This window comes from Aethalodelphis obliquidens, unplaced genomic scaffold (assembly GCF_003676395.1).
Source record: "Aethalodelphis obliquidens isolate GAN/ISIS:26980383/991018 unplaced genomic scaffold, ASM367639v1 scaffold6, whole genome shotgun sequence".
NCBI classification, from domain to species: Eukaryota; Metazoa; Chordata; class Mammalia; order Artiodactyla; family Delphinidae; genus Aethalodelphis; species Aethalodelphis obliquidens.
In genome coordinates this window covers 4,669,176-4,682,525 of record NW_020837950.1, presented here as the reverse complement: position 1 = coordinate 4,682,525, position 13,350 = coordinate 4,669,176, and the positions used below count along the sequence as shown (strand labels likewise).

At 35.4% G+C, this 13,350-nt stretch overlaps 1 protein-coding gene across 9 annotated transcripts in view; it reads right to left on the bottom strand.

Annotated features, from left to right (window-relative positions):
• Positions 1–13,350, bottom strand: part of FRYL (FRY like transcription coactivator) — a 244,633-nt gene that overhangs the window by 87,007 nt on the left and 144,276 nt on the right. For 6 of the 9 annotated variants that reach the window (XM_027103006.1, XM_027103005.1, XM_027103009.1 and 3 more), the window contains 7 exons: positions 13,219–13,263; positions 10,657–10,760; positions 10,349–10,457; positions 7,984–8,070; positions 5,582–5,753; positions 4,947–5,079; positions 2,548–2,655 (listed from right to left, as the gene is read on the bottom strand). In XM_027103006.1, the coding sequence (XP_026958807.1) occupies positions 2,548–2,655; positions 4,947–5,079; positions 5,582–5,753; positions 7,984–8,070; positions 10,349–10,457; positions 10,657–10,760; positions 13,219–13,263 (758 nt within the window). The remainder of the gene's footprint in view (positions 1–2,547; positions 2,656–4,946; positions 5,080–5,581; positions 5,754–7,983; positions 8,071–10,348; positions 10,458–10,656; positions 10,761–13,218; positions 13,264–13,350) is intronic. The other 3 variants (XM_027103011.1, XM_027103012.1, XM_027103013.1) reach the window with 1 other exon arrangement.

Here is a 13,350-nt window from a genome sequence, read left to right as displayed (position 1 = left end):
CTAACTGGTAAGTGAATACCACAGGGGAAAGAAGCAAAGTATTATAAATAGCAAAGCAAACTGTCAATCACTGTCGAGGTATTTGCTCCTCTACAAGGCTCCTCTATCCCTGCCCCCTGGAGATGCAATTTCATTTTGGTGGGGGATATGGACTGCCGTCCACAAAGATGTAGGTGAGTTAAACTGAGGCGGGAGGAGTAAGAGTGGAACTGGATGAGAGTTGTTTACTGCTTTCCCAAGGAATAGCATTATAAATAATTAAAACTTATTTTCCCTCCCTAACACTGACAAGAACTTCATAACTCTGCAATCTAATTTACAGCAAGAATTAAGAGACAAGAGTGGGAAGGGATGAATTTATCTCATGGTGCAAAGTTTCAAAGTAACCCCTTTCTGGGCTTCCCTCGTGGTGCAGTGGTTGAGAGTCTGCCTGCCGATGCGGGGGACATGGGCTCGTGCCCTGGTCCGGGAAGATCTCACATGCCGTGGAGCGGCTGGGCCCGTGGGCCATGGTCGCTGGGCCTGTGCGTCCGGAGCCTGTGCTCCGCAACGGGAGAGGCCACAACAGTGAGAGGCCCGCGTACGGCAAAAAAAAAGTAACCCCTTTCTTCTCCTCGTAATCCTAAGAGACCAATACCATTCAAGGCCTGAGTGCAACCCGCAACCGCTGAGGATAGGTAGTGCGCGGGTGTGTGAAATGCTAGGTGTTTTCAAGGAGGTAGACAAGGTTGCTGGAGTGGTCTATTAACTGTTTATTCATTGTGAATTTAACTTAAGACTTAGTGATAAGTGCCCAGCGAGCAGTAAACATCTTTCAATGTGATCAAGTATCACTGCCCTGATAGTCTTTGCACTTGGTTTTCCCTTTAGGCTGGGGCCAGCAAACTATGGCTCAAGGGCCAAATCCAGCCAGGAGCCTTCACAGGTGGCTGCTTCTGCACTACAGTGGCAAAGGTGAGTAACTGTGACAGACACCACGTGACTTGCAAATCTTAAAATATTTACTATCTGGTCCTTTAAGAAAAAAAGTTTGCTGACCCCTTATCTAAAGAGAATCCCTAACTATGTCAACAAAGGGGTTTTTCAAAAGGCCATCACCTCAACTTAGAATTACTTTTGGGAGCTGGTATTTAAGTTTGGATGTCATGTTATTTACTCATTTACAGAGCCTAGTAGAAGAAAGAGATAAAAACTTGAATGCTATGGCCTCTGCAATAAGAGGAAAAAGTGAAAATGAGACCTGGTTATCACCCTAGATGCTAAAGAAATGACTGTAGGAGTTAACACACTAATTGCCCAGTGGGGCCATCATACACTGATAATGCCCGTATGTTAAGAGACAACATGGTATACAAGTCCTAAGAAACAGTACTAGATGTAAAGGCAAGGAATTTAAAAATAGGATTTGTAGGGGAATCCAGAAGAACCTTAACAGTTAAAAAATGAGTGAGGACTGCTGGTGGGAATGTATATTGATACAGCCACTATGGAGAACAGTATGGAGGTTCCTTAAAGAAGTAAAAAAAGAACTACCATACGACCCAGCAATCCCACTACTGGGCACATATCCAGAGAAAACCTTAATTCAAAAAGACACATGCACCCCAATGTTCATTGCAGCACTATTTCCAATAGCCAGGACATGGAAGCAACCTAGGTGTCCATCAACAGATGAATGGATAAAGAAGATGTGGCACATATATACAATGGAATATTATTCAGCCATAAAAAGAAACGAAATTGAGTTACTTGTAGTGAGGTGGATGGACCTAGAGTCTGTCATACAGAGTGAAGTAAGTCAGAAAGAGAAAAACAAATACCGTATGCTAATACATATATATGGAATCTAAAAAAAAAAAAAAAGGTTCTGAAGAACCTAGGGGCAGGACAGGAATAAAGACACAGACGTAGAGAATGGACTTGAGGACGCGGGGAGGGGGAAGGGTAAGCTGGGACGAAGTGAGAGAGTGGCATGGACATATAGACACTACCAAACGTAAAATAGATAGCTAGTGGGAAGCAGCCTCACAGCACAGGGAGATCAGCTCGGTGCTTTGTGACCACCTAGAGGGGTGGAATAGGGAAGGTGGGAGGGAGACGCAAGAGGGAGGGGATATGGGGATATAGGTATACGTATAGCTGATTCACTTTGTTATACAGCAGAAACTAACAAAACATTGTAAAGTAATTATACTCTAATAAAGATGTTAAAAAAAAAGATACTTTTAGGATTTCACATTTAGGATATCAGGTCATTCGTTGCTCTCATTCCCTGGGGAAAGAAAGGCTTTGACCTCTCTGCCATGAAATTAAAGTCATTAAATACATCTTAAGATTAAATTTCATCAACAACAACAACAAATGAATGAGGAGAAAGTGTTAACAAAACGTAAAAGACAAAATGGGAGTTTAGAAAGTTATCAAATAAAGGATTAAAAATGTCTTTATCACTACTTTTTTAGTGATAATAGTAACAGGGGTGCATTAGAAATTTAAAGAGATTTAAAGAGATAAAAGGTAACCTCACAAACAGTAATTCTCATTTACCTTGCTAACAATTCAATGAGGTCAGTTCTGCTCATACCGTCAGGAATCAACCTTGGAATAGCAGCAATACAAGTTCTAAACAAATCAATTTTGGGTTTTCTTTCCCCCCTGAAAAACAGATCACAAGAGGACTTAATAAGAAGAATCTTACATACACCAGACAATGAAAGCAAACTTGGAAAAATTATTACAGAAAATAAGCCCACCTCCAAAAGTTTAATGTATTTATTATAAAAAGAGCATATACAAATCCAGTAAATAATTATCAGTTTATAAATGCAGAAAAGAATATATGGATAATTCAGGAAAAAAACATAGGTAGCCAGCAAAAAAGGTTTTCAGTAATTAAAAACAAGTATAACAACTATTATGTTTAAATAATAAGTATTATTTAAGTAAATTATTTATATTATAATTGTTTCAAATAGAATTAAATACATAATATTTAACCTTTGATAATATTTAATTATTAAAATAATAAAATTGACATTAAGTAACCAAATATTCATTATTTGGGGGGGGTCTATAAAATCAACAAAATTTTTTCTTTCTCTTAATATCATATACTAACAAGGGTTTTAGAAAACAGACATTCTCATATACTACTGTTGTTGTTTTTTCTTGTCTTTTTATTTTACTTCAGAACGTACACACACACACACAAACATATTTAAAATTTTTATATAATAAAATATGTGAAGTTTTGAAAATCCTGGTTCCTCCAGAGGCTTGATACAATTTAATTCTTCTGTATTTTCCCCTAGTTATTCAATGATTTTATTTATTTTAAATATCTAACCTTTTAGATACTGGTTTTTATTTTGGTCTACATTTCAAGGGGAAGCTGTTAATTTATTTTACCCAAATTATCCTTCAATTGGCCCAATAAAATAATTCTTATATAGACAAGAATTTGGATGTTTTCAGAGTTTTTGGCTCAGTATCCATTATCATGGCAATGGACCTACTACTTACTTTTAGTGATTTTATATACAGTGAGTTTTCTCAGCTTGGTTCCAACACGCATGAATTTCAGTTACCACAATTTAGTTAAATAATACCAGTCTCCAACAATGTGGTTCAATTTTCCGTTACCATCAACTATAAGTAATTGCGTAGCCAAGCTTCCCTGTTAGCTCCTCAGTGCACAAATCAGGACGTAAAAAACAGATGTGATCATAACCAGTGATTTAATCACATTAATTTTTTCAAAGTCTGTCGTGACTGGTCACTGCACATCTGTTATTCGGTTCACACATACATGGCAAATTATGTAGTTGTGTTGATTCCTTGCCTCCAGGGGTAAACTCAGGTGGCATTTGACAACAATGTATAATCAAAAGAGGAAACTGGCCAACAAAGATTAAAGTACAGTGAAGAAAAGAAAAGTGAATACTGGAAGTGAAATATTGGGTTGGCCAAAAAGCTTGTTTGGGTTTTTCTGTAACATCTTACGGAAAAACCCAAACGAACTTTTTGGTCAACCCAATATCAATCAAACATTAATGGAGTTACAGAAGAACTAGCTGACCGGGGAATGCTGACACTGCCGTCATTGAAGACGCTACATACACAGCCAGAGGAACTCAGTGAGGGCAAATTTACAGGCAGAAATGAGGAAAGTGTGACAAAAAGGATGAAGACTTCCCAGAGAAAGTAATGCAGGAAAAAAAACTTCACATTAGAGAAACTCTCAGAGATATTAACATTTTCTAGTATATAGTAACTATGCATTAATTGAGAGAGCCAATATCCAATTTGGTTATCTAAGATGTACAATGCAGATATTAACACCTTAAAAAAAGTCCACTTACAAAGAATATGTAGATATTTCCTAGCAAGTAAAAGAAGTTATTGCCATAAAATATATCTTCCTGAGGAGGAAGTCCCTAACAATAAGGGAAAAAAACATGGGTTGACAAGCAGTGCCGGCAGTGGGATGGGGGTGAGATGAGGTACAGTTTCTCACACAAAAAGCCACTCATACATTATTCTCCTCTGTACCCTCAGTTCCCAGGAGATTTTCAGGTTTTCTTTTTTTGTTGAACAAGGCTCTGGAAATAAGAGCATTTGTTTGACTTAATAAACCAACCATGTCCACACACATCTGCGGTCACTAGCATTTATCTCTCACTCACAGAATAAGTATAAGGCCTCAACACTGACAACAAACTGGACGGATCCAGGATGACTTTTGCTATCTGTACTGGTTTGACAGCACTTTAAAGAGTAAAACTGAGCCTGTGGGAGGAATCGCTGTATTAAAAACTGCCGCAGATGGCAATAGGGGCGAAATCCAGAAGAGAAAGGAAGGAAACAAGGAAGGAAACAAGCAAGGATCGACCCACTTTACTTATGAAAACTGAAATAGCAATGAAGAGAAATAATTGACTACATACGTAATCATATCTTCAGGCTCCTTATTAGACATCTGCACACTGGTCATACACATTGGTCTCCCAACTTCTTTGTCCAAATGTCTGAGAATGCTGTCTAACGCTTTTCTCACTTGAGGGTAGTAAACAGACATTCCTGGAGGGGCGGGGGGGAACTTCACAGTTATAAAATGTCAAAAATTAGATAAAGAATAGTTACAGTTATTTTCTGTAAAAAAATAAAAGCCCATCACAACCTTTAAATTACATTAGCTTATTTTTGTTACAAAGGAAGGAGTTCTGACTTTGACATACTATTCTCCCTGATAATTTGCTTCAGTATATTGGAGAAAATGTGAAAAATTATGCACACAACTGAAATTAATTTGAAGGAAGGACAAAATGCAGTGAATAGTATCATGTGAGAAAATATTTAACAAGACTTTTAACATAACAACTTATGGATATTATAAAAAAAAGTAGTCATTTTTGAATCACTCTGTACACTGGAATAACTAGGCAAATATATACTTTCATAGGCAAATATATACACGTATGTATACATTTACACAGGCAATAATATACATTTTAGATTTGATCATAACCTTTCACAAAAGAATATTAAACTGTATTATTTACTTATTCCAGTTAACACTAACCTATGACTTTTGCCTCTTCATCTGTCAAGGTTTTATTGAGAAAAATTTTCTTTACACGCAGAGTGTTTCCTGAGGGAAGAATAACTCCTGTTGTTGGCATTGGCGGCTCACCATCTTTCTGCTGCAAACTGTCCGCTATTACAAGGAAGACTCTGAGGCCTATGTTCATTCTCTTCAGAGAAAAAAGTTTCAAAATAAAGAAGTCAGAGTGTCAGAAAATTCCTTTTTTTTATGCTAAAAATATCTTATCAAATAACACTGGGGGATGGGAGGAAGAAGGACAGAAGAAACACAAATCTTTCTGTCCCACATTTTTAACTAGCCCAGGCACTGCAGTTTGCTTTAATACCAAATTCCCAAGTGCCACCCATTCACTTATGAGGTCAACTGGCTCTCTTATTTTCTAGCTTATTTCAAACCTCTTCCATCCCTTCCTCAACTCTCCTACACCCTGATACCATACTCTCCCCTCTATAAGCAGATGATCTGTCACCCACTTCACAGTCAGAAAAAAAACATCAACTTTCCTCAATCTCTCACTACAAAACACACTGATCTACTTATATCTGCACCTCTTCTTCCTCTATTTTGCTCCTGTTACAGTTGAGGAGTGCTGGTATTCCTAGTTATTAGAATCCCATCTGCTCTTGCATTATCAGGAAATTACACTACCAATTATCCCTTCTCTTTCTTGCATCTTCCCTTTTAACTGAATATTCTGACTCCTGTTAACTATACTCAACTATCTTAATGCAATGAGTTCTCCCCATAATACTTCCCTCTCACTCATCAGTGACAATACTGTTCAAACCAGTGGACATTTTTCCTGCATCCTATTTGACTTTTCAGCAGCATGGGACACTGTCAAATATTCCTTATTCCCTGAAACCCTCCCTTCCTTGGATACATCTGTACCACTGCTGACTGTGTCATACATACTGTGTCTCTGTCCACATTCCAAATTTACCCTCCTTTATCTGAATATTAAATGTTAGACTGCTTCAAGGCAAGTTCCTAGGCTGCCTTTTCCTATCATTATGTATTCTCTCCCAAAGTAATTTCATGTATTTACATGGCTTCAATTACCACCCATACCAGAGCACCTGCTAATTTTAAGCCTTACTTCTCCTCTGAACTTGGACCCTCAGACCAATTTGACACTTCTACTTGGATGTCAGAAAGATGCCTCAGATTTGCCATGTTCAAACCAAATGCCCTCTTCCCCGCCAAACTCAGTATCTTCTCAGTGTTTCTTTTCTCAGTAAATGATCTTCTCTCTATCCACACCACACCATCTCAGCCCAAGCTGTCATTAGTTATGACCTACACCAGTGGTCTCTAAAATGGGTATATACATCCCAGTGGGTGTTCACTGGATGGTTCACTGGAATACAGGGAGAAAATAAAACTTTCGTTTATATATTTTTTATCTAAATAAGATCAAGGTTTTAAGATTTACCCCTCTTTACATATGACATAATACTGGTGATATTAGTCTAATATCGGATGGTCATTTCACATAGTCATAGAAGACATCTTGAAGGGAGTGGGAAAATTCCACAATGTACTGTGGTTCACAGAGGTGTCCTCACTTATTCATTCTTTCAGTGTTTTGCAATTTGCTTGATTTGATTAAGTGGATTAATAGATAATTTTATCTGGCTTTAACTAAACTAGCTCTCACAAGCTTAAAAAGATTCCTGAAAAGAAAATACAGATTGAAGAAAATCCTAATAAAATAAGCCTGTAGAAAAACAACAACAACAAAACGGCACAACTGACATTTTTTCTACTCTTAGTATGAACGTTTCAGTGAGGAAAAAAATTAATTTCAGAAATAAACTTATTCAATGAAGAGAATATTTTTGAAAACAAATGATCAAGAAAACGTCTTTCATTATGTGATTTTTGTTGCTGAGAACCAGGTTAAGCATGTCATCTATAAAAAGTATTTTCTGCTCACTTTAAAAATTTGGAAATAATTATTAACCTATCTTAAAAATCCTACAAATAAAAAGCTTCAATAACTTTCGAGCTCATTTGTTAACTACATAAATATATATCTTAGGATTTGATTATGAGGAGGACCAGCACAATAATTTAAAAGAAATAAGAGAAAATATAACACTTATTTTGTCTTTTTACATTCTCCAGTGTCATTAAATTCCAATAAGCAATTACTTCAAAAAATATTCTTAAACAATCTGAAAATTTTATATCTAAAGGATGAGCAGGAGTTTACGAGGGAATAACAAGGCCAAAGAAGTAGGAAATAACATTTATCTTAATTTGTCTTTAACTAGAGATTTGAGCCTAAGAGTTCTGATTCCAGAAATTGTGCTTAAAAAAAATTTTTTTTTAATTGTATAGGATAGTAAATTACTACATTATAATTTTTTTACCTCTGGATTAATGGTGAAAGTTTTGGTAGATTTTCCAACACTGAGAAGATCAAATATTATTTCTTTCATTGCAAAATCCAAACGTTCCTAGAGGGAAAAAAAAACAAAAAAACAATAAATCCTTATAACTTTCTACTGCTATGGGCATACCTTGGAGATAATGTGGGTTTTGTTCCAGACCGCAATAAAGCAAAATCAGAATAAAGCAGGTCACACAAATGTTCTGGTTTCCCAGTGCATATAAAAGTTATGTTTACCCTATACTGTAGTCTATTAACTGTACAATAGCATTATGCCTAAGAAAACAATGTACAACCTTAACTAAACAATACTTTATTGCTTAAAAAACACTAACCATCATCTAACAACACAGAGTCACCACAAACCTTCAGTTTGTAAAAAAAAAAAAAAAGGCAATATCTGCAAAGCACAATAAAGCAAAGTGCAATAAAACAAGGGTCTGCCTGTATAAGTTAAGTATCATGTTAAGAATTATACAAATAATGGCAACAATACAGGTCTGTACCCACAAGAAGTTCCTGAATCTAGCTGGACAAAAGAAAAATGCATATGAATTAATGTTAAAAGTATATGATTATAGATACATGATTTAATTATCAAATGATTGGTTTAATAGCCAAACCAGCAGGATAGAAGTTTTAAACACGCATTTGCCAAACTCATATTCAAGACCTAAGTGAAGGAATTCCCAAAATAATGATAAAAGGAAGTCCCAGGACGATAGCAATGAGGCAGGCGTGGAGAGCAGGGAGTTCATACTGGGACAGAAAGAACAGGGCTCCGGGAAGGGTAATTTCCAAGGAAAGAAAAGTTAACTAAGAGTAACTGATGTTTGAGTGGAGCTCTATAGTTCTGGAGGAGTGTTGGTGTGAGGTGATTAAGCAAAGGTAGTGGGTATGACCCTCGGGGAAGGGATGCAACCAAATAGCAAAAGTTTTCTCAACAACAGATCTAAGGCACAATCTGCTTTCATTCATCTTATTGACACATTTATTCTTATCTAATTATCATTAATTCTGTGCTCCCGTAAATAGAAATGTATTCGTTTTATTTAAATATTCTTTATTTCTTCATTGTCAAAAATAATTACATTATGGGTCATCTTCGTTGTCATAGTTTTAGTTCAAAGAGAACTCAATGAACATTCTGGAACCAAAGTGTTTTTCCCAAATTGAGAAGGTAACCCTACCTATGCTTCTCTGGGGCTGACGTCCCAAAAGAGAATGTGACCAGAGCCATGGATTTGCTTACTCAGCCCCTATTTAATCCTCTTCAAATAAACCTTCCTTTACTGCAGAGGCTAGAAAGCTAAAATGATATTTCCCAGGATGCCTCTGGACAACAGGCTTCAGGATGTGACTGAGACCCCGTCAAGTGATATACTCACGGGAACCCTTGGGAACTGGGGTACGGGAGGAGGTGGGGGAGGACAGGGAGAAAGGAATCTATTTTACTGGTGGGGACTGTGGTGGAAACATGATTCTTAAGCACTTGGGGCACTTCCTAATTTGGCAGGTTTTTGACTGTGGCAGAGGCAGCAGCTTCCTTGGTAGCCCGATAGTGTAGTTTCCTCTGGATTTCCATTTCAGCTAGAATCTGTTTCTTCAGTCCTATGAGTGATTCTGTGAACGACCTCTATTCCTTAAAAGACCCCTTTGGATTCAACAAGCTACCACGGACTCTAGTGTCTCTACCTGAGAACATAGATTAATGCAGGTTATGAAAACAATGTTCCAAAATCTTTCAAGACACTCAGAAACTAATTAGTAAATAGACAAGAGGAGGATTATGAGACATTTTCTTGACTCTTCCTAAATTAAGTGTCTCCTCCTCTGAGTCTCCTTTCCAAGTGTGTAGATCAATCATCTAAATGTATTTTGCACACACACAAAAATCATTAGCATCATTTATTTTTTACTTTTTAAAGCATACTTTTATTTTTCACTATTCAGTATTAATAAATGTTTTGTTATCATGCTTTTAGATGTGTAACAAATTCTATGACTCTAAGTTACTCTTTTTTTTTTTAACATCTTTATTGGAGTATAATTGCTTTACAATGGTGTGTTAGTTTCTGCTTTATAACAAAGTGAATCAGTTATACACATGCATATGTTCCCATATCTCTTCCCTCTTGCGTCTCCCTCCCTCCCTCCCACCCTCCCTATCCCACCCCTCTAGGTGGTCACAAAGCACCGAGCTGATCTCCCTGTGCTATGCGGCTGCTTCCCACTAGCTATCTACTTTACGTTTGGTAGTGTATGTATGCCCATGCCACTCTCTCACTTTGTCCCCTACTCTTACAATTTGCATGTATATAGGTATTATGAGGTGAGGCACTCACCTGAGCAATGAACTGAATAATCTTCACAAATATATTGAGAGGTGTATCACGAGGAACCACACTACGTGACCCTTTTGGGAAAAGTGCTGACACTATGCTCATAAGACGACTGTAGGGAAAAAAGATTTAGTCATAATGAGAGAATGAAATCAACAAAACATTAGCAAAATATCCTTCGCATCCTTCATAATATGTCAAGATAATTCATATTCCTCCTCAAGGTATTTGTAATGTTAACTAAAATTCATCAGTGTGGCATTTTTTACCAAGATGTTACTTTAAATATGCTTTAAAACAAAGGCACTCACCTTTGAGTTACAGTGTTGCTTTCACATTTTATTCTAATTACATAGACCCACAACAATCTATACAAAGATTCCAGTGCAACTCGAGACATTTTAGGATCTTTATTCTGTTTAGAAGCAAAAGAGAATAAAAATAAGCTTATTTATCAAAGTACTTGCAATAATTTAAGATCAATTATATTCTCTGTCAACAACTAAAAGCCCTCTCCATTCTCTTCTTTATTCAATCTAAAACAGGTTTAAATATGTAAGTATATATTTGGTATACAGTAAGTACAGAGAGCTCAAAAGCAACCATAAATAAGGAAATTGAGCCATCCCTTATATTCTCAAAACAAAATACTACTAGTATCTCTAAGAACTCTGAAATTATACACACTTCAACTTACCTGATGGTAAATGGGACACACAACAATACTGAAATAATGATAAAAGGATTGCTCATCTTTGCTGTAATTCATTGCAGCTCATACACAGTTAAAATTTAGAACACCAAATGTTGTTATAGATATTTGTGCTTATGGAATAATGCAAAATATTATTGAGTGATTATACTTAAAAGAAGGAATATAGAATGGTGGGTTAAGAGCATAGACTCTGAAATTAGGAATGACTGGCCAAACCCCATCCTTGGATCAGTTGGTGAAACAGTTTCCTCAGCTCTAAAATGGAGATAACACGGTACCTACCTCACAGATTAAGGGAGTTATTACGTGAAAAGCACTTGGAACACTGCCTGACACGTTAAATGCTCAGTAAGTGTCAGGTGTTTACCTTTAATTTTTTAATTTAGAATTAGAACATTCTTATTTAAAATCAGAAAAGTATCCACTTCAATCGCAATTTGATCAGCAAACCTTTTCTTCATACTAGCTATTATAAAAAGTGAAGTTCTTAAATGATAAGAGACATGTAATGAGATTTAATTGTAAATTTTGAAAATTAGCTAATAATCACCTTTAGTAGGAGAAACTCTTTATGCATCTGTTAATTAGTTGTAGGATGCATTTAGTCCTATAAATTAGCATTTATTTAATCTGGTTTGAGAGATTTCTTATTGTTAAACAATTATTTTATATATAACAATGGACAAAAGGGAGTTTTTAAATACTAAGTAATTTACCATTCTATGTTTTCACAGACTACAGAATAACTGACATCTACTATGTATGATTAAAAGCAATGCAACAAGATTACCACTGGACATGTTTTTAAAAAAGACAACCACTAGAAAATACAATTTTGCACATCTATGTATATGAAAATTTGATATAATTCAGAATGGAGTATCAACTATTCAGCTGGTCAGAGTCTCAAAGTCAGTCTCTCCTTCTACTGACAAATCCACGATTCCAAATTTCAAATACACTCCCCAAGTAGTTTTCTATTAATTTGTTACTAATGTACCTAAAGTAACATATAAAGTTACACACAATGTATCTTACTAATACAACAACCAAGCTTTTTGTAGTACTTTCTCTTCTAACACTTAAATGCAAGGTCTCAAATGTCAAAATATGAGTTCAATTAGTTTTATGTACACTCCAAATAATACCTTCACATAGTTAAATTATCCTTTCAAAATATGAATACTACAAATTAACATATAATAAATTATATAATAGAAATATTTAAGTCCAATTCCACATAAAAATTCTTCTCATATAAACTGTTAATAAAATATCTGGATTATCTTCTCTTATGTGCTGAGGTATCTGGCATGAAATAAAATTTGATTTTCCAACTTTCCAAGATGGACTACTATGTTTTACAAAGCAGACTTATTTTATAATGAACAATTCCAGAAAAGATAAAAAGTGATAAAAATTATATAATTGTTTATTTGGTATCTGCAATGCTGTTATATATCTCTGAATAATGAAAACATCCTAAATTGATCTGATCCTTAAACAAAGATACATAATTCCCTAGTTACAATTTTGGTCTAATTTGAATAATCAGATTACATTAATAAAATCCAGTAATATTAACGTATAATACAATTTTTTAAAATTCTTTTTTCTTTTTTTTTAACTACAGGTTCTTATTACTTATCTATTTTAAATAATACAGTTTTGATGTCAGGCAAATATGCTCTTTGGCAGCAATCATTTTAATGTTTCTTCCTTTTTTTCCTACTGTGAACAACAACAACAAAAGATTTGTTTAAAACTCAAACCAGTAGGATTGTAGTTTTAAAGTGTTGCATCAAAATCATATTCAAAATCTGAGTTACTGTCTCCTGAATTTCATTGGAAAATGTTATAAAAAGCATAATTTATAACAGCTAATTTTAATTAAACAGAATATTTTAAAACTGAAGATTATGGTTAAAAATCAACATTCGGTATCACTTCTCTCTCTTAAATTCATCTTCTTGGGACCACATTAATATTAAACTTTCGGTAGAATGTTCCCGCTGTGTGCTGCTCTTCTTTTACAATACGAGAAGCAGGCTTAAATAAATACGTTGGACATGCAACGCAGCCATAGGTAAAGGGGGAAAAAAGCCACACTTAAAGGAGATAAAGCAATATTTTACTTTGTAACATCAACACGACTCACCTGGAGTGTTTCTATTTGTTTTCTGATACTGTTGTTAGATGGCATCTAAATAAAGCAATGTGAGACAGCAAACATAAACATGAGATGCAGCACATGCATGTTAGATGAAAATAAGCACAAAACAAGACAGCT